Consider the following 27389-nt stretch of genomic DNA (forward strand, 5'->3'; position numbering starts at 1 on the left):
GGGGTGACAAAATGCCGGGCGGCACTTACTGCAGGGCCTGCAGTGCACCCGAGCCACATGTCTCTCCTGGGAGTGACATGGTGGCTTGGGCACCCACAAGCTCCACGGTGCCTCAAAGAAGTCTGCCCGCCACCTCCCCTCCAGCTGTAGAGTGGCTGAGTGGGAGAAGGCGGGCAAACTCCTCAAAGGCCTCACAGAGCATCCTGCCCCAGCTCACCCTGTCCCATGGGCAGCTGGCCCCGCCCCTGGGTGCAGGGCATGCGTGCCACCCAGGTGCCCGATTGGCTTGCTCCGCCGCTGCCCCAACCCTCTGAGGTGGTGGCACTCACCTGTCTGTCATGTCCTCCCCAGGAAGCCTTGCCCAGGTCCTCACCTTGATGGGTTTTGGTGCCGTGAAATGGCATTTTAATTGTATTTCCCCAGGCCTCTTAATCTTCTGAACCTACTTTAAAATTGTTGTGCCGGTTTTTTGTATTATTGAAACTTATTCTTCTTAACTTAAGCTGCTCTGGGATGTCACTTGGTATTGATGATGGTGGATATAAATTACTCACTCAAGCAAACTATCAAATAGATAAAATAGCCAAGAGTTCTTTTGCAGCTCATGATAAACAATTGCAAAGGCAGATTTGCCCACATACTCTGGGGTTCATTTCTCCCAGTAAGGCGAACCTCCATATGCCAACGAAACGAAACAAAACGACAAAACAAAACAAAACAAAACAAAACAAAACACACTTATTGGTGGTGTTGCTTATGGAAGCACGTTGCTCAAAACAGCCCTGTGCCGACTCTTCCCAAGGGAAAGAAATAGGGTAGGCCAGAAGAGCTTGTGCAGAGACACCCTGTGTGGATACAGAGATTTATTGTATTTATTTTACCAGTGGAGCAACTGGGGCACTGCCTGTCTACCCTCAACCAGCCCATCAGCTGTCCACCTTCTAATTTACAACAGCCAGTCAAGTGGATGGCACTGCCTGTCAGTTTCCTCCTCCTTAGTCTCAGAGTTGATTCTTTGTAGAACTCAGCAGGGAGGAGGATGGGGACAAGGCTAGAATTAGTTGGCTCTGCCTATCATTGGCTCTGGTGCCACCTACTGCTAGTCCTCTTGCCTTCCACCCTACCAGTCCCAATTGGCATTAGCCACCTTAATGTATGTTACAAAATGACAGGAACATGCTAAAGGATAAGAGACAAGCCCAATCCCAAATTCACCAATTTCAACTCCTATGACTGTCTAAATTACAAATAAAAAATAAAAAAAGGTTTTTAGCTCCACCCCTAGTTTCCTGGGCTAATTCAAATATTTTCATATGAAGGCAACAATATTTCTGAATAAAGAGTATTGTTAAGTAGAAGAATGAAACTGCAACATGTTCAAAGACTATTGTTTGCTATCTGCCATGTTTGTTAAAATTATATGCAAATTGTTAATTTGTGATTACTGAAACATGCAACTGTTGTCCTCTTAAAGGACACAAGTTGTTGGTATTGGGCTAATTGCGGGACTTTCAGCCGACAGGTTAAAATGCCAAGCAAAGGATTGGTAGACCATTAACTCCCATGGCAAAGAACTGAAGGGTTAAACAAATAACTGAAATAGCTTTAAAATAACGTGGTTGCCAAAGATGCCTGAAATATCTGAATTTTCTCTTTGCAGCTCTTCATTGGGTTTGGTTTCCCCTATGAGGGCCCCGCCCCCTTGGAAGCAATAGCCAATGGGTGTGTTTTCCTGCAGGCTCGTTTCAACCCACCCCACAGTTCACTCAATCACGAATTCTTCAGAGGGAAGCCTACATCGAGAGAGGTAAGCCTGCTCTGAAATTATGCAGCAAAGATCTTAGACCTGAGCCTAATTGATCTGGGTATTTCTAAAGCAGGGATGGGCAGCCTGTGGCCCTCCAGATGTTGCTAGACAGGTCAGGGGTGATGGGAGTTGTAGTCCAGCAGCAATGTCCGGAGAGCCACAAGTTCACCATCCCGGATATACTTGCAGCTTCATCACTGCTCTAATAGTGGGGTGTTGTTGTTGTTTAGTTGTTTAGTCGTTTAGTCGTGTCCGGCTCTTCGTGACCCCATGGACCAATAGTGGACCCCAATAGTGGGGTAGGAGAGCTGAAAAAATTTCACATCTGGCAAGCAATGTGCCCCTTGGGTTTCAGATAGTACTTGGGTTGATGAGTTTAAAAGGCCCGGGACACAAATTTTCACAGCCCTCATGCTGCTACGGTGGCTGATTTACCAGAGGTATAGTATTTAGCATTAACTCTGGAAGTGTATACTCAATTCTGAATAAACTAAACCCCCTAGAGCAAAATATACATCAGAAGGCTTAGTTTGGTCAGAACTGAGTATACCCTTCCATACATACATTATTTCTGGCAAATGAGCCACCATAGCTGCCAAAGGGCTGTGGAAATTTGTGTCCCAGGCTTCTTAGACTTGTCTACCCATGTATTTTCTGAAACCAAAGGGTCACATTGCTTGCCAGATGTGAAATATATTGGCATTGTTTTCAGCTCTCGTAAAGGTAAAGGGACCCCTGACCATTAGGTCCAGTCATGGCCGGCTCTGGGGTTGCGGCGCTCATCTCGCTTTATTGGCCGAGGGAGCCAGTGTACACCTTCCGGGTCATGTGGCCAGCATGACTAAGCCACTTCTGGTGAACCAGAGCAGTGCATGGAAACGCCGTTTACCTTCCCGCCGGACCGGTACCTATCTATCTACTTGCACTTTGCCGTGCTTTCAAACTGCTAGGTTGGCAGGAGCAGGAACCGAGCAACGGGAGCTCACCCCGTCGCAGGGATTTGAACCGCCGACCTTCTGATTGGCAGGTCCTAGGCTCTGTGGTTTAATCCACAATGCCAACTGCGTCCCGCACTGTACCCCACCGTAAATGTACCAGCCTTTCAGAGAACCAGTGTGTTCTGGGGGTAGGATTATGACCTTTGATTTGGGACAGGAGTACATTGGGTGGGATTCAACCTAGTGCTAAGTCCCTCATTCCATCAGTGTGAAGATTTCACCATGGTCAACAAAACATTATCTCCACATCTCCCCCTCCCCCAGTTCATGCCCCCTAAATCTGTTCTAAGATTTTCTCCAACCCTCTGGGGTAGATTTGTGTAGGGCATGTGCATCGGGGGAAGAGGGGAGGAGGCTCCTGTTGCTCAAGAAATCCTTGCACTGATGGAATGTAGTAGTTCATAATGCCTGTTGTTCCCTTCCAGTCTCCGTTCCCCCATTTGTAAAAATATGGGGGGGACCTGTACAGGTGAGCTGTTGTAAGGATGAAGGAGAGCTGCTTCAAATGTCACTTTGCCAGGATAAAATTATAATAAGAAAAAGTGCATACCTTGTAATATGTATATAGGTGCAGGAGGGAAGGGTGAGGCAGTTAGCCACATCATGTACAGGGATCTGAGAAGATGCTTCTACCTGAATTAGTACATGTCTGAAAATGAATATTTCTTCCATGGCTTAAAGAAGTTTGTACTATATATAAGCTCCACTCAGTTTCCTTTATTTCCTTATTGCCATTTCTGATCCTCGTGCTTTGCTTTGTTTTCTGAAATGCTTGCAGCCACAGTGCCCCCTGCAGGAAGTACTATGTTTCCTCTCTGTATTTTAGGTACCCTCTCAACATCCCTATGCAGAGGATTTTATAGGGAAACCCCATGTGTGGACAGTGGACTACAATAATTCAGAGGAATTTGAAGCTGCTATCAAAGTCATTATGAGGACCAAGGTAACTGCCAGCCAAGCCTCCTGAAACATTATTAGTCATAGAAATTGAGCCTTTTATTTCAATATTTTGCCAAAAAATAAAAAATACCCCAGTGGGTGGATTCAACAAGGACAGTGTCAGGTTGAGAATGAGTGTGGGTTTGCAGTCCATCTCAGGAAAATAAAGAAAAACATGACCTATTTCAGGTGCATTCTATCCCTGCCCCTACAAACTGTAGGACAGAAAGTCAGGCCACCTGGATTAGAAGGTGTTAATAAGTGAGTGAGCTATGTTATGCTTTTACTTTCTTAACTTCTCCTTAAAGTTTCATTTTTAAAAATGTCACTTTCAACAAACACAGTTAAAAATAAAAGCTTGGCATTTAGAATCTCAAGACATGGGAGTGTGTCCCTTATGTGACTCCCAAAACACTCTCGAGTGTTTCATGACTGTTTCCAATTTTATTTTAAGATGTACATAGAGGTGGGGGAGAAATTTGATTCAGTTCACATTTAAAGGCAAGTTTACTTGATCTGCACGTTCTGAAGCAATGTGAGCCACAAAGACCTGTCCTTTGAAATTTTCACTTCTCTGAATTTTGCAATGCAGTTTCTCAGCCTATCCATATACAAAAACCCATATACTGTGGGAAAGTGTGCACAAAATTTGCACATATTCATGAAAATAACATGCAAGTATGCATTATATTAGGGGGAATTGCACTGCAGAAAAGGTGTCTGTTAGGCAAAATTGCATACAAATATGTATATGTTCAGATAAATTTGCAAAAGAAAAGAAAAGAGGGCTTTTCGTGAAGACTTTAAAAAAAAAGAAAACACATATGGGAGAACTGAAGACTGGAAAAAAATGAGAAGTGAAGACGAAACAGAACTGACAGATCCACCCATCCCTTCATGTACATAAACATAACATAGGACAGGCACACACATTCAACTATTTCATAGCAATGACCCACATATGGCAAACTCAATGCTGGCATTTCTGCTCCTGGTTTTACCGAGCACACATCTTTGCAGTTAAAAGCAAAACTAAACTTACATTTGAAAGAAATGCTTCTAAAGTGACTTTTGCAAGCATTCAAAGACCAAATGAGACATTGCAGTTAATATCTGGCTGCTGCAAAAAAAACGGTTGCCACACATTTTGTTCTCATTCTCCCCTGTGGAATATTGAGGGAGAATTTATACCTTGTGACTTGAGTGACATCAGAATGTTCAACAAGGTCTTAAGGATAGCTCAGTCGGGAGAACATGAGCCTCTTAAGAGACTCTTCATCTCAAGATCGTGGGTTTGAGTCCCACATTGCACAAAAATTTCTTGCGCTGCAGGGACTTGGACTAGATGTCCCTCATGGTTCCTTCAAACTCTGCAATTCTATGAATACAATTCTACGAAATAAACAGATGACCAGGCCTGCTGTCCGCACTGAGGTCTGCTCACGAGGGTGAAACACACATGTCATGAGTGACCCAACGTTGCCTTTGCTAGTTGATACAGAAGAGGAAGGGGGAACCAGATGTATTTCCTGCACTTTTTTGAAAACTGTCACACCTTTGCCACTGTTAACATCTAGTTTAGCCCTAAGATATGAGTTTTAAGATTGCATGTACAGAAAGAAGTAACATCAGCCCCAGGCCTCAGCATTTATACCTTTGTTTTCTGATAAATCATTTCCAGCTTCTGGGCAATTTCTCAAAGATTGCTCTGCAGAGCCTCTCCTATATCAGGAGATATTAACACAACTTGCCTGCTGTTCATTCCTACCATGCAAGTGCTATAAAAGCTCAGGATAATTTATCTTCTTTGATTTAATTATTCATTATTAGTATATTAGCAGTATTTGTATTAAGCCAGCCAACAATAAGAGGAAGAGCCTCAAGTGCTGCCTCTTAAATATGAGCATTGTAGACACACACACACACACACACACACACACACACTTTTTTGAGAGAGAGAAATGACTGGGAAGTAAGGAAAAGGACCTTCTGAAAAATGCAGCACCTGCTGTGTGATGCGGTTTCTCAAAGACTTTTAAAATGTATCTGTCATGAATATTTACTTCTCCCACAGCAGAAGCCTTTCAAGTTGTCCAGATCATTAAAGTCAATTCTCCTGGAGGGAGAAAATGTGCTGATCTCCATTTTGCTCACAATTTGCTTTGGGTGGGGGAGATGGGTATCTCTGTTGTTTGAAAAGACAATGCGCTGCAAAATGGTGCCTCTCTTAATACCCAAGTCTGACTCAGAAGGTTGGCAGGAATCAGGGAACTCAAATCAACTGAGTGACGATTAAAAGGGATATTTTTTTTTTAGGAACCAGTGATTGCTGCTTCACACATTACGTAGTAGCAACTCCAAGCTTGTCTCCAAGTGAACACAGGCCAGGAAGCTATCACCAGTCCCAGCTCCCCAGTCAGTATACCTGGATCACCCAATCCACAGAGGGAGCCATATTGGTCTGTAGCAAAAGAAAACACAAAGAGTCTGGTGGCTTCTTAAAGACTACAATGGTACCTTGGTTTACAACCATAATTCGTTCTGGAGGTCCGTTTGTAAACCAAAACAGGTTGTAACCCAAGGCGTGCTTTTGCCAATGGGGCCTCCAAAAATGTTTTGTTCTTAATCCCAAAAAAAATGGGTTGTAATCCAAAAAAAGGTTGCAAACCGGGACACGACACGTACTTCGGGGTTTGATGTGTTTGTAATTCAAAACGTATGCAAACCAAGACGTATGCAAACCAAGGTACCACTGTACTATATTTATTTTTTCCATTACAATTTCATAGACTGTAAAGGAAACAGCCACAATATATCTTCTCTTCCTTAAGGTGACACAAGACTCTTTTGTTTCTGTATGACATGAAGGTTTGCTACCTTGTTTAGACTGCTGGGCGTGAGAGATGGGGCCTTTTTAGTGGTGGCTCTGCCCTTGTGGAGTTCTGTTCCAGTTGAGATTCAAATCACCCTACCATCCCAGGTGGAAGTTAGAGACCTATCTGTTCTGAGACCTTTCTCCCTACCCTTGCAAGTATCCTATACTTCTGCTGCTGTGTTTGGTGCCTCTAGTTTCATCAGATGTTGTGGTTTTATATTTTATGTTAGTATGAAGTAAGCAGCTTTGTGAAGTCTTGGCCCTGAAACAAATAAATTAATATCCTTCCCCTCCACCACCATTAAGTTCAATTAATCAAATTTAGACCGCTCAAACTAGCAACCAGGTAATAGGAAGCAATAACAACTCTCCAGGATCTGAGTAGCTAGTCTGATGTGGGGGGGGGTGTCTGATTTCCATATCTCCAAAATTTTGAGAAATACCCTGAGAAACATAACTATTCTCTGAGCATGTAAACAAGAGAAAATAGGGTAAATGGGAGGTTTCTTAATGTATTTGACTGAAGAGGCAACAGCAGATAGCATGATTAAAAGCAGGTGGGGCATGTCTCCTCACAAGCAGGCTCCATTGTCAGCCTTCTGCTATAGAAGCTGTGTATCTACTCTAAAACCACTTTGCTCCAACTGTGGGCCTATATTTGGTTCAAGTTCAAAATTGGTCCATAATGATGTAGGGCCAGATTTCCCTGTTGTTGGAGAACTGTATGAGATGAAAGCCTCCAAAGGGGGTCAAGTTGGGTCAGGCCTCACATTTCAAAAGAACGCGGTCAGGAAGCTAAAATAAGACCTTCAGAGCCTTCTTTTCTTTAACAAGTGTTAAACAGATTGAACTGCTTTCAATGAAGAGCAGAAGAGTGGCAATGAGACCTCTCCCCACCCATGCAGTAGACACACTTCAAACGGAGGACCAAGTTAGGCGCTCATCTTCCAACTATGAATTCTGGTCTCTTATTGACTCGCTTTGAAAACCCAGAGCAATGTCGCTATATGAATCCTTAGGTTTTGTCATTCGTATAAATGACCAGGAGCTGTTTGTTCAACTCCTCGGTCTCAGACAGAAAGGTGGGGCTGCATCAGCAAGAAATTAGTGTTGGGGGGGATTGGTTTTGTTCACATTTCAGTCTGCACTTCTCAAACCAATATGCAAACTGACACATGATTATCCTTCAAAATTCACACTCCCCTGAATTTTGTAGTACAGTTCTCCGAACAAATGATGTTTACAAAAATGCTTCTGCTAGGGGAAAGGGTGCAGAATAATACTGGCTGTTGTGGCAATGCTGGGCCAGGTAGCAGGAGTCCTCTTTGGCTGATGAAGTGGAGACCTCTGATAAGGAAGTCAAAGGGCTTGCTCCAGATGTGTTGCTACCTGACAAACCTGCAGTACCTGTGTCCCACCTAATCGGAGGATGTGGCACTGCCCATAGGCGCCGACTCCATGGAGCCTGAGGGGGCCCGAGCCCCCTCAAAAATTCGTTTGGGGGGCTCCGCCCCCCCAATAATTTAAGAAAATTATTAGTTATATTATGCTTTGTAAAATTCAAAAATTATGTTGGTATTTTTTATTTTCCTTGTTTGACGATAGTTACCTTTTAAAATACATTCAGTAATGAGTTAAAACAAAGCCACTCCTGATCTAGAGAGGGGGTGGGGTTGAGGGCTCTCGACCCATCAACAATCTCCCCCTAGCTCATTAATATTCACCGCCCACGGCGGCAGCCAATCGGCTGCCGCAAAGGGCGGGCCCTCACAGGTTCACTTAAGGTTGGGGCAGCCCGGGGCTCACCCCTTTCGTTCCCCCAGCAGCAGCGGTTTGGAGGTCTTGGGCCCCCCCCAATATTTTTTATAAGTCAGTATGGGCCCCCACCCCCCCAATATTTTTTATAAGTCGGCGCCCCTGGCACTGCCATCCTCAAACTCAGATGACTCCATGGGGGACTCAATGAAATCAGAGACTCCCCCACTCTGGGACAGTAAGAGACCAATGAAGAGAGCCGGACTCCTTTCAGCAAAGCAGCACCTTCCAGTATGGGCGAGACTCACCATCAGGAGGCAGTAGTGTTACTATCATACAGGGCTGAGGTTGTTCCCTGCTGAAGCAACAGAGGAGCTTTGTGTATGTAGAGCACAGGTTGAGCCCTGGCTTCCAGCTGAACCATTCTCCATCTATTCTTGCAAATTTGCACTAAAATACTGATTAATTTACAAGAGAATCTTTTTTTTAAAAAAAAAAAAGCAAAAATGTGGAAATGTGAAGAACTGAAGACTGGAAAATGAGAAACCAGAGGAAACAAAAATTAACATATTTGCCCAATCAGCAGAGAGGTGGGTGGGCAAGGCCATCCCACAAACAGCAGGGATACCAAGAAGGATGTGATGCAGCTGCCCTCAAGGGCGGAACCAGAAGTGGTAGTGATCACACATGGGGTAGAAGCAAACAGAGTCAGGGGCTCCAGGTTCTAGCTTAACAGCTCCTGATCCCACTGACAACAATGGAGTTTGGATCCACCCTTCATTTTAGTTTAAGATGTAAGAAAACTTGGATACCACAATGCAACTGAAATGTGAGAGAAACTCTGAGAGAAAATGGTTGGCTGGTGTACCCCCTTAACCCTGTCCTACCCTCAGTTCCCATTCTGGAACGCATCTTCCTAGGCTACTCCCTCAACACATTAGAGCTGCTTTCAGAAATATGTTCTGTAAACCACCCAGAAAGCGGTAGAGAATACAAAGCGATTTGCAGCCACTTTGCTCCTTTTTATTTTTAAAGGGCTGGGATATTAGAGATGCTGTCAAGGCAATTAGGCCTAAAAACTGACCTACCTTAAAAGCTTGAAAGCCTTATTATAGTCTTTTTGCTGTTGGGTTCCCCTGATATTTTGTCTTTGAAACACTGTTCTGCTGCAGCAGGAAATGTACAAAGAAAAAACCAACAATGGCGAGGTTGAGGAGGAGACTGGGTGGCTTAGAATGGACGTTCTCAACAGGTAGTCTATGTCCTGAAGTTTTATTCCCCTGCCTCCATTCTGACTAGAATGGGAATCTTTGAATTTGTGAGTAATACAGAGGTAGTCAACATGGCATCCTCCAGATGTTTCTGAACTACAATCATCTCCAAGCATGGGCCATGCTGGTTAGACCTGATTAGTCAAACAACATCTGGAAGCCACCACATTGGCTACCCCTACAGTAGATAGTCTAAGTGTGCAGAGCTCCTTCTCTTGTTGAGCTGAATGAAGAGCATTGCTTGTTACTAAAGCTTCTGCAAGCTTCTCTGTGCTGGGTTTATGTCTGCACAGTTTGTGGACCCACCAGCCAAACACAGCTGAGCTAGAAGCTCAAGAGCCCCCTCCCCCTCAGAGGTTGTGCTGGCCTAGTTTATGCGCTCATGTTTTTGGTCCAGCTATTCAACATAAGTTATAGTTCCTGGAGATAATTATAGCAAGAGCTTACCTTTTTTTCCCCTTGCAACACTCAGCATCTCATAGCATAAGGAGAGGAGACTACAGAGCAGCTGCATGAAGCCAAGAGAGCATGTGAGACAAAAAAGACAAATTGCAGCCCACGGGGAAAGGTGACGCTGGGAGTATTGTCCCTGTGATGAATTACAGCTCTTAGCAGAGAGGTTAAAGGCGACAGGCAGAGACGGGGTGGCTTTCCTTTGAGGTCACTTGCTTGAACTTCAGCTTCTACATTTTCAAAGAAAAAACCACGATTCTTACACAAGCAATTTAATACAGCCAATATTCTGGTGTAGTGAAGGGAGAAGCCTTCATTATATTAAAGTCAAATGTACAGGAATATAATGGAAAATTATATATTTCAGGCTATGCTTGGGAGAGTAGCATATTAAGCATTGCTGTGAAAATAGCTGGTTAAAATATCCCCAGGCTGCTGCTACACACTGTTAGACAATTGCATTATTTTCTATTTATTTGGCTGATAACATTTAGGTTGGGCTTTCTCCCCCCTACCTTCCTCCCACAATTTTGTTTGAGAAGGATTCATTATTCTTCTCGGAGCTATGATTCCTGTTGGAGACCCAGATTCCTGTGGAGAAATCATATATTTGAATCTATTCCTGGGTTGTGAGTATGTTTGCTTGCTACCCATTATTTGAATGGAGGCACCCTCTTTTAAGAGACTGTATTTATCATGGTACATTGGTACTGCTGCAATAAAGCCAACTTCCAGAGCACCTCTACAAAAATGTGGCTCAGCTGACATGCCTAGAAACTGAGAGGAAGCGCACATCTAGGTGAGATGACCTGTTACTATGTTAGCCACCCAGAGTGGCTGGAGCAACACAGTCAGATGGTATTACTACTACTACTACTACTGGCCATTGTTACTACCAACCTTACAATATGCTTGTGAAACATGGACAACTTATAAACGCCATCTCTAACTCCTCAAAAGATTCCATCAATGGTGTCTCTGAAAAATTTTACACATCACATGGGAAGACAGACGAACTAATATCAGTGTACTGGCAGAAGCAAAGATCACAAGTGTTGAAGCAACATCAACTTCGTTGGACCAGTCACGTTGTGCGGATGCCTGGTGATCCTCTTCCAAAACAACTACTCTATTCCGAACTTTAAAATGGAAAGCTTAATGCTGGTGGTCAACAAAAGAGGTTTAAAGACAGTCTCAAGGCAAATCTTTAAAAATGTAGTATAAACCCCGTCAACTGGGGAACACTGGCCTGTGAGCGCTCCAGTTGGAGAACAGCCTTTACCAAAGGTATCATGGGCTTTGAAGACAGGACTCAGGACGCAAGGGAGAAATGTGCTAAGAGGGAGGCACGCTTGGCAAATCCACACCATGATCAACTCCCGCCCGGAAACCAAAGTTCCCACTGTGGAAGGATGTGTGAATCCAGAATTGGCCTCCACCCTCACTTACGGACTCATTGTTAAAACCCTGTTTATGGAAGACAATCTTACTCGGCTATGAGTGATCGCCAAAGAAGAAAGATTGTTCTCCATACAGCAACTGAGTCTTCATACCTGCTTCCCAACCAAGAAGGAAATATTAGATTTATTCAAGGGAATGTTCCTTGTTACTGAATATCAATGGTACTCTGGTTCTTTGGCCGAAATAATAAATTTTCATTCATTTAGAGTATCAATGAGACACCCCCTTTAATGACACCTTGGTATTACTGAGTTCCTCACACCTGAACTCTCCAAGTGGTGCAGTTATGAACATCACATTAGCACAGACATCTGTCTGAAGCTGCTATTTGCATTTCAAGGGAAGCTTCCATTGCTGCCAATGGAATTGTGGCAGGGAGAGAAAAAGTTAACCATTCCCTTCCTAAGGCAGTTACCCCTTGGCTGCTATTTACATAACCAAAAACAACAACAATAGCATTCATGCAATTAATGCCAGGTCCAGTTTGGGCCTTGGTGAGGAAGGGCTTCTCACAGAGACTGCTGTTCCAGAATAGCATGTGATACTGTATCTGGGCCTATTTTAAAAGGAAGGTACACATCTGCTTCTTTGAGTTATTTCTTCCTCTCAGTGCTGCTAATAGCCTCACAATGTCCAAAGGGGCCTACTGAACAAACATTGTGTTTATGCCATGGATGTCAAAGAGAATACATACTGTGAAGTGTCTTCTGACATGTCTTTCTCTCCCCCACCCACCCATTTCCCATTTTACCCACCTTATGCCTATTCAGCTAGATAAACCTGAACATAATTAAGAAAACCTTGTTACTTCTTCGCTTCTTATGCAGGCTGTCAGGGCTACACATGCTGGTGGTTTTTGATGGCTCCTGTTTTTGATGGCATCTGTTCCCTTCCTGGCACCAGAGTGCAAAGGGAGTCTTTGATGGATGAGAGAAACGTGGTTTCCCAGCCCCTCTGGAATCTCCCCCTCCTCCACTGTGGCTCTCATTCAAATCACCCTCCCTGCCTTCCCTTGGGCACAACCACTTTCCTCATTATCTTGTCTTTTCTGCATTCTTCCTCCTGCCCTTGTCCCTGTAATCGAAGCACTCATCTTCGCTACACTATTTCTGATGACCCATCTGTTCACCACGATCCCAAGAGCACCTCTCGCATTATCTCTTTCTTTTCTTCCTTCTGTTTATACATTCAGATTGTGCAGTCAAGGCCACAGCAAAGTGCCAATTCCTCCAAAATAATTGTTTAATTAAAATCCGACACTTCCTACCTCCTGTTGGTCACTGCGGTGTTTTGAGACCTTTCCAGAACACCATCTATCATAAGAGCGGCGGTCTCCCTCTGCGGGAGAAAGAGGATACAAACACGCTCCGTTTGAGGCCAGATTCCATTTTACATTGTACCCAGGTAGACCTACTGAACTTAGCACAAAATGCCCAAATGTAATTTAGTAGAACATTAGCTCTGATGGTGCCAGGTTCTGGCCTTGGAACTGAGGGGAAGCCAAAACCTAATTGAGAGGTGAAGCATTGTACCAGAGCCAAGTCTGCTTACTTATTCTTTGAGGGCTGTGCAATTTAGCTGCGGGATGACTCTGCTGGTATTAGACTCTCTAGAGTAAATTAAATAAAAATTATTCTTTGCGGCCACTAAGTGTGGCATTGTGCCATTGTGTGTTTCATGTGATGATTGCATTTGTCTTATGATGCCTTGGTTGTTTTAAGCCTTAGTTGCCTTTATGCAATCCTAAGGAGTACTTTTTATCTCCTTCAAGCAGTGCCCATCTGATGGGTAGGAAAGAGTTTACTCATGATCAGATGCCATGGTGATAATGATCGAAGGAACCACTCCTCCAGAGAGTGAAACAAGCTCACTCCAAGGAAAGCGTGATGATGAAGTGGTACTTAGTCAGCTTCAGGCCAAGAGCATGACATATGCCGACACTCGACTTGCTCAAGACCAGTTATTTTGATGGATTTTGATCAAAAGGTTTTTTATATGTGTTCTTAAGTTCAGAGAATTAGGCCACCACAATCTGTCTTAGTACAGTGATTTGTTCTGCTCCTTCTTGGGGAGCCAGACAAGCTAAAGTCTCACCACAAACTTGGTATTCTGCAAGTAATGGCTTCACAATTTTTAGGCCCTTCTGCCTTCATTTGGAGCTTTTGTTCCTTTGTAGGTTGAGGCATCAATCCTATGCACGCTTACCTGGGAGTAAGGCTTATTTATTTAATCATTCCCTTTATTTCCCACCTTGACTACCTGGAGCCCAGGGTGGGGTAGTATGTGACTCTCTCCTTTCTCCATATAGCTTTCAATGAGGTAGGTATACCAGGCGCACTGCATCCCATTTTGTCGCTTGAGGTAAAACAGGAAGTGCCGCCCTGCCACCAGCTGTGCCACCTGCCGCACTGCCTCCACCACCAGTGGAGAACTGGAGCCAGCACTGGCATCCATTTCCATCAAGACCCATGCACTCCATGAGGTCTTTCAATATTTCAGTGAGATCTCACCAGAAATCATTGCTGATGCCAGCAGCAGAGGAAATGAGCAAGTGGGGGGGCCGTGGGTGTTCCCCCACCTCGGGGGCTTCACCCTGCCTCATGGGTGCTCCAGGCCTGGGTTAAGCTGAGACTTGGTCTTTACAGCTGAGTAGAGAGATGAACTCTGATCTCCCAGATCCTAGTCCAACACTCTAACCACCACACCACACCACACCACACCACACCACACCACACCACACCACACAGGCTCTCACTATATACTACACTCTGGCTCTGAGTAGATGTACGTAGGACTGCACTGTAAGGATTGTTCCATAGGTACCAGCTGTTTTCCAGTACTTGTTTTTTTATTAATCATCTTCCCAATTTTACATTTGATGGATGCTTAAAAACAAAAAACAAATCTGTTAATCTGTGCATATGTGCACTAGACTCTTCACATACGTACACAGCCTTTGTAGAGAGTAAATATTGCTGAATGTGCTTGAGTTGCAACTGTTCTGTAATAAGTCCAATGAGATCCATTCTGAAACAGCTAGAAATGAGGAGTTAACAAATAAAACTGCAAACACACCCTGCTTAAAAAGCCAGTGCAAGTCAGTCTCTCGTGCAGTAAATAAATTTAGTGACTTGCTAGTTGCGATGGTGCTATTGTGAGCATTTCGAAATGGTGTTTGTGGGCATTCTGTAGACCTTCTCTTTGCTTTCTCCTCCATCTCCGTTGCCTGTGTCAGAGCCACAGTTACTTACTTTATGCACTACCTTCTCATATCTTCAAAGCATTTTGCACCATGTGGTGTCCATTGAGAAGGCACCTACCATCCATGCCTTTTGTAGTCTATTACTGTTGAGTCCATCCATCATGGTCGTCCATCAATGGTGCTCTTGCAGCCTTCCTTGTGCCATTTGTTTGAAAAGAACCCAGCAGAGCAGAAGGCCATTGCTGACATATGCATGAAACTGCCCATATGAAACCAGGTGCAGTTCGAGGTGTTGATTCTAGCATTTGAAGCGCTAAACAACTTGAGACTGTGTTCCCTAAGGGACCACCTCATCCCATTTTCTCCTGCCCATCAACTGTGCTGCTTGGATGGGGCACAGCTGAGAGTATAACATGCCCCAGAGGTGCACTTAGCTTGTACCAGAAGCTGGGCTTTTAGTGTTGCAGCTCCAGCGCTCTGGAATTAGCAGCTGAAATTCAGTAGGTGCCTAGCATCTTGATATTTAGGTGCTGAATGTATTTAGTTACTGAATGTATTTTTTACTAAGAAAGCTTTTCCTTGTGTGGTCCTATCGAATGTTAACTATATAGTTGTAGAAATGGTTGTATTGTTTTTAGAGTCTGTGTCTTTTTTTTCATTTCGCCTCATTTCATCTTAGCTGCTGGTTGTGAAGCATTTTTTAAATCTGCCAAATAAACAAATAAGCTGGTGAAATGCAACATTGACACCACCAGTACCACAAAAGCAGATTTCTCTTTTTTCTTCTTCTTGCTTTTAGAATTAAAGTAGGACAATTCTGTCTTATAGAAATCTATTTTATGTGTGAACAATGAAGTACAATGCCGAGCTCTCTGCTAGGAGAGTCGAGTAGGCAATCTGTGCTACGACAAGCTAGACACTTCTATTTAAGGAACTCACAGAAGCGCCCATCACTTTCCTGTCTGAGGTTTCCGAATCAAACCAGGGCAAGTTCAATAATTCATAGGCAGTATCAACTCCTGTCATTATGTCGAAACTGATTACCGTTTGCACCTGTAATTAGATATAATGGGTACAATCTCCAGCCTTGCTGAACTCTCATCTGAGATATTTATGGCAGAAGGTTGCTTAGCAGTGTCTCCTCCAGCCTTTGGAGTTATTCATACATCAGAAGAGAAGAAGTAACTCCATTTAGCACATATGTGACTGGAACAGTAGACAGAGGATGGGTCATAAACTGAGAGAGATCCCTTGGCTTGTGACTCATTTGCTGCTCATTGCCTGCTGAGATGCTACTAGGACAGTGACATTATCATAGCATCCTAGAGCTTTAGAATTAGTATGGTTCTGAACATCGACTAGCTAGAGCACAGGGATCCAATGTGATGCCTTCCAGAAACTGCTGGACTACAACACCCATAATCCCTACCATTAGCCATGCTAGCTGAGGCTGATGGGAACTGTAGTCTGGAAACACCTGGATGGCATCATGTTTTCTGCCCCTGATCTAGATGTTGTGTATCCCTTGTGGACAAGTCCCACTGTAGTGGTGGAATTCTGGTCAGTCTTCTGTGGCTCCATCACCATGTGAGAAGTGTTCTGAACATAAGGATTCTTCCTTTTGGAATAGTTTCATGAAAAATGGTGAAGCAGTATAACAGGGGGAAAAATATACAGGATATTAACAACAGACAAAAAAAGTACAGTGGTGCCTCACAAGACGAAATTAATTCGTTCCGCAAGTCTTTTCGTCTTGCGAGTTTTTCGTCTTGCGAAGCACGGTTTCCCATAGGAATGCATTAAAAATCAATTAATGTGTTCCTATGGAAACCGCCTTCAGACCAGGTCCGGGGACAGTCTGTCTCCCGACCTCTTCTGAAGGCTGGCGGGGGGCGAAAGTCTTTGCTTTCCACCCCCCCGCCTGCCTTCCCGGGACAGCGGAGACTTTTCCGCTGTCCCGGGGCGATCTTAAAATGCTGACGGGCGGCAGCGAAGGTTTCGCTGCCGTCCCGCAGCATTTTAAAAGCCCCCGGGACAGCGGAGACTTTTCCGCTGTCCGGGGCGATCTTAAAATGCTGGCGGGCGGCAGCGAAGGCTTCGTTTCTCTGCTCTCCCGGGAAGGCAGGCAGGGGGGAGCAAAGACTTTTGCCCCCCGCCAGCCTTCAGAAGAGGTCCTGGACCTCTTCTGAAGGCTGGCAGGGGGCAAAAGTCTTTGCTCCCCCCCCCGCCTGCCTTCAAAAGCCGTCCGGGCGCTTTTAAATCGCCCCGGACAGTCCCGGGGCGATTTAAAAGCCCCCGGTTAGGCAGGCAGGGGGGACAAAGACTTTTGCCCCCCGCCCGCCTTCGGAAGAGGTCCTGGACCTCTTCCGAAGGCGGGCGGGGGACAAAAGTCTTTGTCCCCCCTGCCTGCCTTTCCGGGAGAGCGGGAAGGCAGCGCTGCGTTTTCCGCTCTCCCGGGAAGGCAGGCACGGGGGAGCAAAGACTTTTGCCCCCCGCCAGCCTTCAGAAGAGGTCCTGGACCTCTTCTGAAGGCTGGCGGGGGGCAAAAGTCTTTGCTTCCCCCCGCCTGCCTTCAAAAGCCGTCCGGGATAGTGGGAAGCGCTTCCCTGGACCTCTTCTGTAGGCTGGCGGGGGGCAAAAGTCTTTGCTCCCCCCCCCGCCTGCCTTCAAAAGCCGTCCGGGCGCTTTTAAATCGCCCCGGACAGTCCCGGGGCGATTTAAAAGCCCCCGGTTAGGCAGGCAGGTGGGAAAAAGACGGTTAGGCAGGCAGGGGGGACAAAGACGTCCTGGACCTCTTCCGAAGGCGGGCGTTGGACAAAAGTCTTTGTCCCCCCTGCCTGCCTTTCCGGGAGAGCGGGAAGGCAGCGCTGCCTTTTCCGCTCTCCCGGGAAGGCAGGCAGGGGGGGAGCAAAGACTTTTGCCCCCCGCCAGCCTTCAGAAGAGGTCCTGGACCTCTTCTGAAGGCTGGCGGGGGGCAAAAGTCTTTGCTCCCCCCCGCCTGCCTTCAAAAGCCGTCCGGGATAGCGGGAAGCGCTTCCCTGCTATCCGGGACCGCTTTTAAAATGCTGGCGGTGGGGAGCAAAGCCTTTCGCCCCCGCCGGCCTTCCTGGACCTCTTCTGAAGTCCGGAGGGGGGGGGAAGGCTTTGCTCCCCACCGCCAGCATTTAAAAGAGGTCCCCGAGATTTCCCTATGGGCTTTCGTCTTGCGATGCAAGCCCATAGGGAAAATCGTCTAGCGAAGCGTCGCAAAAACCGAAAAACCCTTTCGTCTTGCGGGTTTTTCGTCTTGCGAGGCATTCATCTTGCGGGGCACCACTGTATCCAATGTCAACCTCATTTTGGCTGTTTTGTTAAGTTTTCCCCCCCATTTGTTTCCATTTTTCAAAGGCAGCTGCAATTTGTGAAGCTTACATTAACAGAGAATACTTTATATGGCTGGATGATTTGAATCTGAAAAGTTTGTTAGACATGAACTTCAGTGAGATACCGTAATTCTTCCATCAGCTTTAGCTACCTGAACAATCTTCACATTATTGTGCTGGACCACAAAGTTTGGGAGGTGTCCAGATGCCAGCTAGAGGAATGCTGAAAGATACTTTTGAGATATGGCTCTCCTCCCATTGGCAGTCTGCTGCCAAAAAGCAAAGGCATGCGGAACAAAGTAAGAATAGAGGTGTTCCATAATCCATTCCTAAAATGTACTATCCATTTGAATGATAAAGGCAAAGGAGATCACATAGTGTGTATAAATAGCAGCCAGAACATGAGAAATCACAGCAATTCGGAGCTGCTACACCTTATCCCTGCGTGCATCCAAATGTGTCTCTTTTGTCTACAGCCTCGTACACTCTACCAGAATTGATCTCAAAATACCAAGATTGTAGAAACTTGTCTTTGTTGCAGACAAGAATCTGAGCACAGATTGTCTCAGTTACTTTACTTGATTAATGCTTGGTTTTTGTGCATAGATGCAACCTATTCATACTGAGCTTTCAGCTGAAATTTGGAATCCTATTAAAGGAGTCACTGAGTGTCCAACCATAATTTAAGGCCCCCAAGTTATTGAATCCCTCCTACCTCCCATCTTACTACTGCTTCAGCTTCCATAATTATGGTAATGCTGGAAAAACACACATAGTTTTGAACTTAGGCATGGTGTTGTTGTTCTTTAGTCATCTGGTCGTGTCAGACTCTTCGTGACCCCGTGGACCAGAGCACTCCAGGCACTCCTGTCTTCCACTGCCTCCAAAAGGAGAAATAATGTGATGGTCACTTGAGTATGATTGCAGGAGGTTCTGTACAGATGAAAAGTTTGTTTATACCTTTATTAACATGATTTATGCACATTGGGGCCCCACAAGGGAGCTGTGATTGATCTGAGATGAGGCAGCTTTGATTCCCGGGGCTAACAGTGGAGTCTCATGATGCACAATACTTTTCCTTACTGGGGTTCATTATATTTAGACCTGATTTGGAAGAGACAGCCCTTCAGTTAGAATACTTTCCTCTGTTTAAAAAAAGGGACATACAGTGGTATGTTCGTTCTGGAGGTCCGTTCTTAACCTGAAACTGTTCTTAACCTGAGGTACCACTTTAGCTAATGGGGCCTCCCGCTGCGCAACATGATTTCTGTTCTCATCCTGAAGCAAAGTTCTTAACCCGAGGTACTATTTCTGGGTTAGCAGAGTCTGTAACCTGAAGTGTCTGTAACCTGAAGCATCTGTAACCCAAGGTACCACTATACAACCACCCTTTTGGTGAGAAATGGAAAAACAACTAAGCTGGTCCTAGTCTCTATGAAATTCAGAACCTTCATTATGGAAGGCAGACAACAAGCTGGGCACTCCCCAATAGGAATTTGGCTATAGTGGGCTTCTATGCAGATTTGTACAGGATATTTTGTGTTCTCAAGTGCCCTAACATTTAGAGTCTCTCCTTCTTCCCTCCACTCCAATGTTCTTTCCATAGCCCTGCTGGATTTAGTAGCTAATCATATCCCCCATTTAAATGCTAATCTCTCTCAGCAACAGGGACCCATTTTACATACAGCTTGACTTTTCTGGTGCAATAAAGCTTAAGCTCAAAATCTAAATATCCAATGAGATACCTCAGGGCTTTTTCTTCTTCTTTGGGGATAGTGGGGGGTGGGATAGGAAATAAAAGAATGATGATAGATGGAGAGATGAAACATTGCCTGTAAAGCTGGGAAATGGCCATTTACTTCCTTTGTCTTTTTATTATTATCATTGGGGCAAGGGGAATAAGACTTCCGTTCAATCCCAGGCCAGAAGTAACCTTTTGTGCTGCCTGTCAGGGCCAGCCCAAGTCATTTTGCTGCCTGAGACAAAGGACAAATGCCACATACAGAAACTGGTTGGACTGGTTGTTGAATCGTACTTCAGCAATGGCAATGCAATAGTCAGGCAGGTTTACGGGGCACATGCATCTTGGTTCTCCAACAGAGGGGCATGACTAGGGGATTTGGGAGGAAAAACCAGAAGGGCCACTGCTGCTGTACCACAACACTCCACCTCAGCACCTACCATCTGAGGCAATTGCTTCATTCTGCCTCATGGCAGGGCTGGCCACCATGCCTATCTGGGACTTCAGCTAAAAACTGCAGGAAATACTGCTCCAGGGTTGTGCAAGTAAAGGTAGGCGCCTTTGGATGTAGCAGACAAGCCACACCTCCAACTTCACCCTCACCCCAAATTTCATCTAAATCATTGGCTCCCCATAACCTTCTATAAACAGCACCTGACAAGGGTCTGCCACAAGAAATGAGGGGACCGGGCTCTGTCTGTCCCCATTTAATCTGAGCACTGGGAATTTTGCATATTATTTCCCCTTGTTGATTGTGCTGACTGCCAGGAAGCTTAATTCTTCCTCCTGCGGCCAGAACATTTGAAGCAAGGCCTCCTAGGCTCAACAGGCCTGGCTCACAGCCAGAGGCACTGTCTTTTCAGGATGACCAAAGGGGGCCCAGCTCAACATCCTGACATCACCCGTGTGATGTTGCATGATGTCTGGACATCGTGAGAAGCCAGGGGGTGGAGCCAAACACCCTCTGAACATTGAGGGGACCTGGCCTCCTCAAAAAAAACAACAACCCATGGGGGCTTGAAAGTATCTCGGCCCCTAGGGGCCAGCACCTATGCTCACAGGCCAATGTGTTTAGGAATACAGCCTAAGTCTATGCTGCATCTGAGAAAGAATGAATGTGAAAAATCAGCACAGTTCTTAGCCAGCTTCTAGAGATCAAATCCAGAAAAGCCCAACATGGACATGCCTGTGCTCACAGTCTTGGTATCAAATGGGAAAAGAACAGGTGAGAGGGTGAAAGAAAGATGTAAGATCAGATACCTCTTAAGTTCAAAGGAAATCTATCCTGTTGTCATCAGTCACTGCTAAGCTGCTTAAAAACCAAACTCCCCTAGTGTGATGGGTTTTATAGTTATTTCTTTGCTCTTCAGAAGAAGAACAGGCCTATCTAGAGCATACAGGGGTCTTTTGCTGGAAGCAGAGAAGATGCCATGCACTTTTAATCACTGAGCTTTAGTTTGATTCTTAATTGGCATATTTTTAACCAACTTTGATCTTTTTTTAAAAAAAGAGGGAGAGGAGAAAGGGAAAGGGAAGGCGGAAGCTCATTAGGAGCCACTTGTCCTGGTGAGCCCATCTGTTGTTGGGTCTCTTTCCTTTCAAGATGAGGCTTCATCCACCTGTCTCCTGGTAGCAGATGGAGGCAGGCATCTGCTGGCATTGCCTGTTGTGAGTGTTTCTGACAGATCCATCAGGATGCTTGCCAGCATTCCTAAGGAGGAGAGGCTCATACACAAGGAAAGCTTTGCCGAGGAGCAAGCCTGAAGCCAAGTCATGTGCACACAGGCAGGCCCAGCTGAACAAGCCAGCAGTCTTGCGCACTTCAACAGCTTTGCACCAGAAAACAATTCTGGAGGGGTGAATTCATTCTGGTTGAAGGGATCTGAAGAATATTTGCATCCTTCTTTGTAACTCTTAATGGCAGGTGATGGCCTGCAGTTCTGGGGTTTTTGGGATTTAAAAATCTGATAACTGTCAGATTACTGACCACCTTGCCACTAGATTTCTAGATTTCCTATTGGAGGAAAAAAATGCATGGCTTTTCAGCTATCAAATCACGTGTTATCTGAATGGATATTCCCATGCTCTGGAGGTTAAATCTTTGTTCATTGCACATTTTCCTTCCTTCTGGCATCTTAGTTTGCTGAGCTCTTCTGTCTTCCCAGATCCTTGCCAATAATTCAGAAGCCTGCAAAACTTGAGGAAGGCTGCAAATTAAGGACGTGTGATCAAATTTACAAATTTGCCTCTTTCTTCCAATGCAACATGTTAGGCATGCAGATTCCAAGATATTGGGTTTTTCACTCGACAGAAAGTGGTGATGGGGATAGCCTTCTTGCACTGATCCATGCCTATGCTATGCTTTTCCCTTCCTCCAGGTTGATCCTTACCTGCCCTATGAATACACCTCTGAAGGGATGCTGGAGCGAATCCATGCCTACATTCAGTACCAGGTAGTTGATTTGCATCTTCCTCTGCAGTTCTTTGTGATTAAGTCTAGGAGGCAAGTGGTTTCCTGCCCCCAAGGTGGTAATGAATGGCACAATAACCACTCACTTTGGTTGTATGAGTTAAATTTTTAGCAGCCTTTCTCAATCTGTGGGTCCCCAGATGTTGAACTACAACTCCCATCACCCTAGCTAGCAAGGCCAGAGCTCAGGGATGATGGGAGTTGTAGTCCAACAACATGTGGGGACCCACAGGTGGAGAACCACTAGTCTAGAGAGTTATGTCTTGGAGTGGGGGTTGGGAAGTCAGCGGAAATTGGGGAGATGTAGCTCTTCTGATATCTTTTTCCAAGGATTAGCAAGATTGAATTAATTATATGGTTATTTATTTCTGAGCTCCCCGCCCCCAGAATTACAAGTTTCATCTATTTCTGGGCTTTTCTCCTCATGGTTCTGACAGTTTCTATTTTCAGCATTTATTATGTGTGATGTTTCACACACACACACACACACACACACCACCTCGCATTTGCTAACTGGCGAAACGCTACGCTTTAGGATCTTAGGACACATCAGCTTGTAGCTCCATTTTTAAGCCTGTGCACAAATATAATTAATTTTCTGAATAAAACTTGAAAATGTGACCCAACGCCTTATGCATATGGACAGACATCAGCCTCTAAACATCTCATCTCACTCCAAGATTTACACCACGGAATTGCCTTGTAGATATACCTGGTTTCCCAAGACATATAGTATATCTGTGGTTTTAAAAAATTCATGTAGCTATGAAACTGCCTCATTCCAAATGATATACTGTATGTGGAGAAATACATTGGTAGGCAGGTAGATGGAACAATGTAACTGAGAAGCTACAATATAATGCTATCATGGACTAGCTGGGCAATGAGGAGTGGTGAGAGGTGTCATGTGAAGTGGCTCCAGCCAGAGAACCCCATAGGGAAGGCGCAGAAGAGGAAGGCGCAGAGCCAGGGGAGTGGTGGTGGGGCAATGAAGACCGGTCAGAGGAGGTGGGGGGAGAATACTTGGATGCTGAACAAGCAACAGGCTTGAGTGAGAGAAGAGAAGAGGCAGAAAACACCACAGATGTAGAACAGGCAGCTGAGGAGAAGGTGGGGGCTGAGGCAACAACAGATTCACAGGAGCCTGCCAGTCCTCCCAGCTTGTCTCCAAGGGCTCAAAGAGTTTTGCAGGTAGTGGAGCAATGAGCACAGAAAGTGCAGCGGGGGGGGGGGGCTACTGTCAGAGCTTAAGACTGTGGGGAAAACAGCCAGATAGGGAAGAGACTTAGGGGGAAGTGGGAGGCCCAGATTGTCAATTCTGGCAACTCATTTACAGAGGCTAGTCTTGCTGTAGGTTTCTTTGTTTGTATTCTGTTTCCTTGAATAAAGAATCAACTTTACTGCTGCCTCGGAGTCTCCATGCTGACCTGCAGCTGAACCAGCCCTGACAAATGTAATGCAACGTCAAACAAATAAGCAATGAAATAAATAATAAAACCCAACTAGAACAACATAGTAGCATAATTTGAAGCATTTTTTTAGAGCCTCCCTTTTGTCAAGGCACATCCTGACTGACAAAATACAGCGCTCGCCCCTCCAACGTGTAGACATCACACCCAAATTCTGCCTTACATCCACGCAAATCATACAGTACCTCCTGCTCATTCAGTATCATTCATTGCAATTTATTCCCACACCTCACATACGCATCCACACACCACATCACCCACCCAATCACTCCAATCTCTCCCACTCATTCACCTTCCACTATCACCAGTCACTGCTCCCACTCAACAAAAACATACTGCAAAGACAATGAAAGCTTTCACTGACAGAACGGTATATATAACCGTACAAATTGCCACCCATACCTAAATCACACAAATGAGCTGTTCTCAACAGCGCTCACCCAGGTTGCTGTATTCCACCCAAGACTCTCATGCACCAATAATGCTCTCACACACATGATGTGCCTTCATTTCACCAAGGAGTGTCCTGTTGCCACAGTGGCCAACCAGACACTTATGAGAAGCCCGCAAGCAGGAACTGAGTGCAGCAGCACTCTCCCCATTTGTCATTCCCAGCAACTGGCGTTCAGAGCCATACTGCATCATCTCCTCACCTGGAATGGCTCCATCCCCTTGATCATTTGGGTTGTCCTTTTCTGAATCTTTTCCAACTCAGCAATACACTTTTTGAGATGAGGCAACCCAAAGTGTACACGATATCCCAAGTATGGTTGCACTAAAGATTAGCATGATGATGTTATGATATTGGCAATTTGATTTTCAGTTCCTTTCCTAATGAACTCTAGCATGGGATTCTATGGACTCCAGCAGGATTACTTAGGAGTCAGGCCCTATTGAACTCGGTGGGATTAGCTCCTGCTCATGCCTTTTGAAAGATTCTGTCTCTTTTCTTCTCGGATAGGATTTCTGTGCCACCGCTGCTATGCCAGAGAAGTTCAGCAGCCACACTATGCAAAGCTCTGCAAGCCCCTTCAGCCTGCAGCCCAATTCCACATACCTGGCCTGGTCTCACAATTCCAGCAGCAGCCCCCCTGCCTGGCCTCCAGTCAACTCCATGCAGGTGTGGATATCAGACGCTGGGCAGGCCTGCACCAGCACTTGTCAGCAGCATGGTTTGGTCTGTGAGCCCGAGTTCTTCAAGTTCATCAACAAGAAAGGAGTGTTTCAGCAGTAAGTCTCTTCTCTCTCCCATCTTACCCTCATACACCCTGGAATCTCTTCTCTTCCCAGTGCTGTTTTTCTAGAAAAAAGAGGTGCCGGAACTCACCCTGAACATCTCCCTTGTTCTCTTGGCAATGGTGCCCACCTGAAAGGTGCCGGAACTGAAAATAAGTCCCATCTCTTCCCCTTTGCATAGCACACTACCAAGTGCCAGATAGCAACCCAGGCACTTTGTATTTTAAAGCTGTTGGGCAAAACTGTAAAGTTCATGCTTTGTTTTGAGTTTTGATATTGATGCAATTGGAAAGTGGCATTTTTGTGCCATGAATGCTGCAAAGATGGAGTTGGAAGAGTGCTGAGCTCTTTGTGAAAACACGATATTTGCTTGCAAAACTCACTTTTCAACTCCTAAATCTGAATATTACAGCCAGGTTTTGTTTCCTTGGAGGCTGGTGCTTTGCAGGAACTGTTTATTAAAAAAAAAACACCTTGAGTTTGAATTGAATTTTGACATTTTAATTGCATATCAGAACTACTTGAGGACCCCAAGAAAGACCAATATCCCACCATACATAAGTTGGCCTAGACACCCCTTATTAATTAAAGGCCCTTTTGCTCCTCAGGCCCATTAAGCCTCTCCCAAAGTCTCAAGAATTGCTAGAGACCTTCATTCATGCTGAGAAAGTGAATCCTTTCATAGATGCCTCCCTGACATTTGTTCAGTGCCCTTTGCACACAACACGGCAAACTAAAAATATTTGGACAGACCTTCTGGTTGCATTGTGTGTGGGAATGGCTTTCTGTAGTTGAAAAGGGGTTTCTAGACACCGCTGTTCTCTTGTCTCCCTCCTTCCCCCTTTATCCCTCTGTCTGTAAGCATACATTTGGAACACACAGGCACTGACATTTTAATAGAACATAAATCTGCCACCCAGCTCCATACATAGCTCTGGACAATTAAAATGGGCGCATTATCATTTCTGTCACGGCGGCCAGGCAGGCAATTTGAGTCCAAGTGACATTTTTATATGATAAATTAGAGGCAGAGCTCAGATTCCACTTGCTAAGCTCCTTTAGCTCCTTAAAACCCAACCATTTTCAAGAAATTGCTGGTTCAGAATCACTAGTTCACATCAGAGTTTATTAAAGAGATGCCGGGGAGTTTACTGAGTGGCTGGAGAAGGAAAGGCTATAGCATCGCCTACGGGTACATGGTTGACTTCTTTCACTAAGGTTTGTTTGAGAAGAGGCATATCTGCCTCAGCCTTTGCCAACCAGATGCCCTCCAGATGTTTAGGTCTACGATTCCCATCAGCTCCAGCCAGCACAGCCTTGCCCCATGTAGGGATCCCACCAGGAGGCCAGCTTAGCACCCATCTCACCTGCATTTCCTCATGCAAAACATAACATCTTGAAATCTCATCACGGATCTTCTGCAAGACATATAATTAGGCCCTTCCTGTATGCCCAACAAACGATAAAAGTGGGAATGCAAACATTAGAACCAGTGTTTGAAAAGACCTCTCTCTGTGTGTTTCTTTGCTTCCAAGGCTCAACATTGTCTGTGACAGCACAGAGTCAGAGATGAATCACCTCTACCCGGCTGTGGCTGAAAATGTCCAGGAGTGCTACCTCCAGAAGGAACCTCTCTTGTTCAGCTGTGCAGGATGCAATACCAAGTATCAGCGCCTCTGCCCCTGCCGCAATTACCGCAAAGGACAAGTGGCACTGTGTGGGGACTGCTTGTGATTCCACTGGGGCATGTGTGCTGTAACGTGCCACACATGCAAACAAATAACTTTCTTTTTTTCCATAAAAGGCTTCTGCAATACTCAAGAAGGTTCCAAATGGAATCATCTTCTTGGAGACTTTTTGGATGTCAGTGAGATTCCATTGGTTGTTTTGTCTCCCAGTCAAGGGCCAAGGACCCGTTTCCAACATTTCTTTACTTCTTAAAGCATATCTCCTCCTGCATCCAAGACCACTGGAGACTTCAAAGCGGCTTAGAAGGGCCGCATTGAAAATCCTTCTGAAGGACAACAAGGCAGCCTCTTTAGGATTTCATCTTCCTTAAACATCTTGATCTATTTATTTTTTATTGGGAAATTGAAATTAAAGCAGGAAAATCGACAAACAGCCCTTGAGGAATGTGTTCTGTTTCAAATGCTTTCTTCAGAAAGAGAATCCTTTCGGAAGGGAATGAAAAGAAAAGAGGTGTTGAAAGGCTTGTAGAGGGATGCAGGCATAATATGGTGCTAATCAATGTTTTGCATTGCAAAACAGAGAGGCATTGCAAATAAGAGGCTATGGGGACTGTTGGAAAGTTGAAAAAAAATAGGAACCTGGTTGATATGCAGCCTGTATC

At 45.1% G+C, this 27389-nt stretch overlaps 1 protein-coding gene across 1 annotated transcript in view; it reads left to right on the forward strand.

Annotated features, from left to right (window-relative positions):
- MGAT5B (alpha-1,6-mannosylglycoprotein 6-beta-N-acetylglucosaminyltransferase B) overlaps positions 1-27168 on the forward strand; it is a 182495-nt gene extending 155327 nt beyond the window's left edge. The window contains exons 13-17 of the mRNA XM_081897547.1: positions 1661-1807; positions 3632-3748; positions 22243-22317; positions 24765-25033; positions 26575-27168. Of these exons, the coding sequence (XP_081753673.1) occupies positions 1661-1807; positions 3632-3748; positions 22243-22317; positions 24765-25033; positions 26575-26773 (807 nt within the window). The 3' untranslated portion in view covers positions 26774-27168. The remainder of the gene's footprint in view (positions 1-1660; positions 1808-3631; positions 3749-22242; positions 22318-24764; positions 25034-26574) is intronic.
- Positions 27169-27389: the final 221 nt, after the last annotated feature.

The sequence above is a fragment of the Podarcis melisellensis genome (assembly GCF_964234715.1).
Source record: "Podarcis melisellensis genome assembly, chromosome: 2".
NCBI lineage: Eukaryota > Metazoa > Chordata > Lepidosauria > Squamata > Lacertidae > Podarcis > Podarcis melisellensis.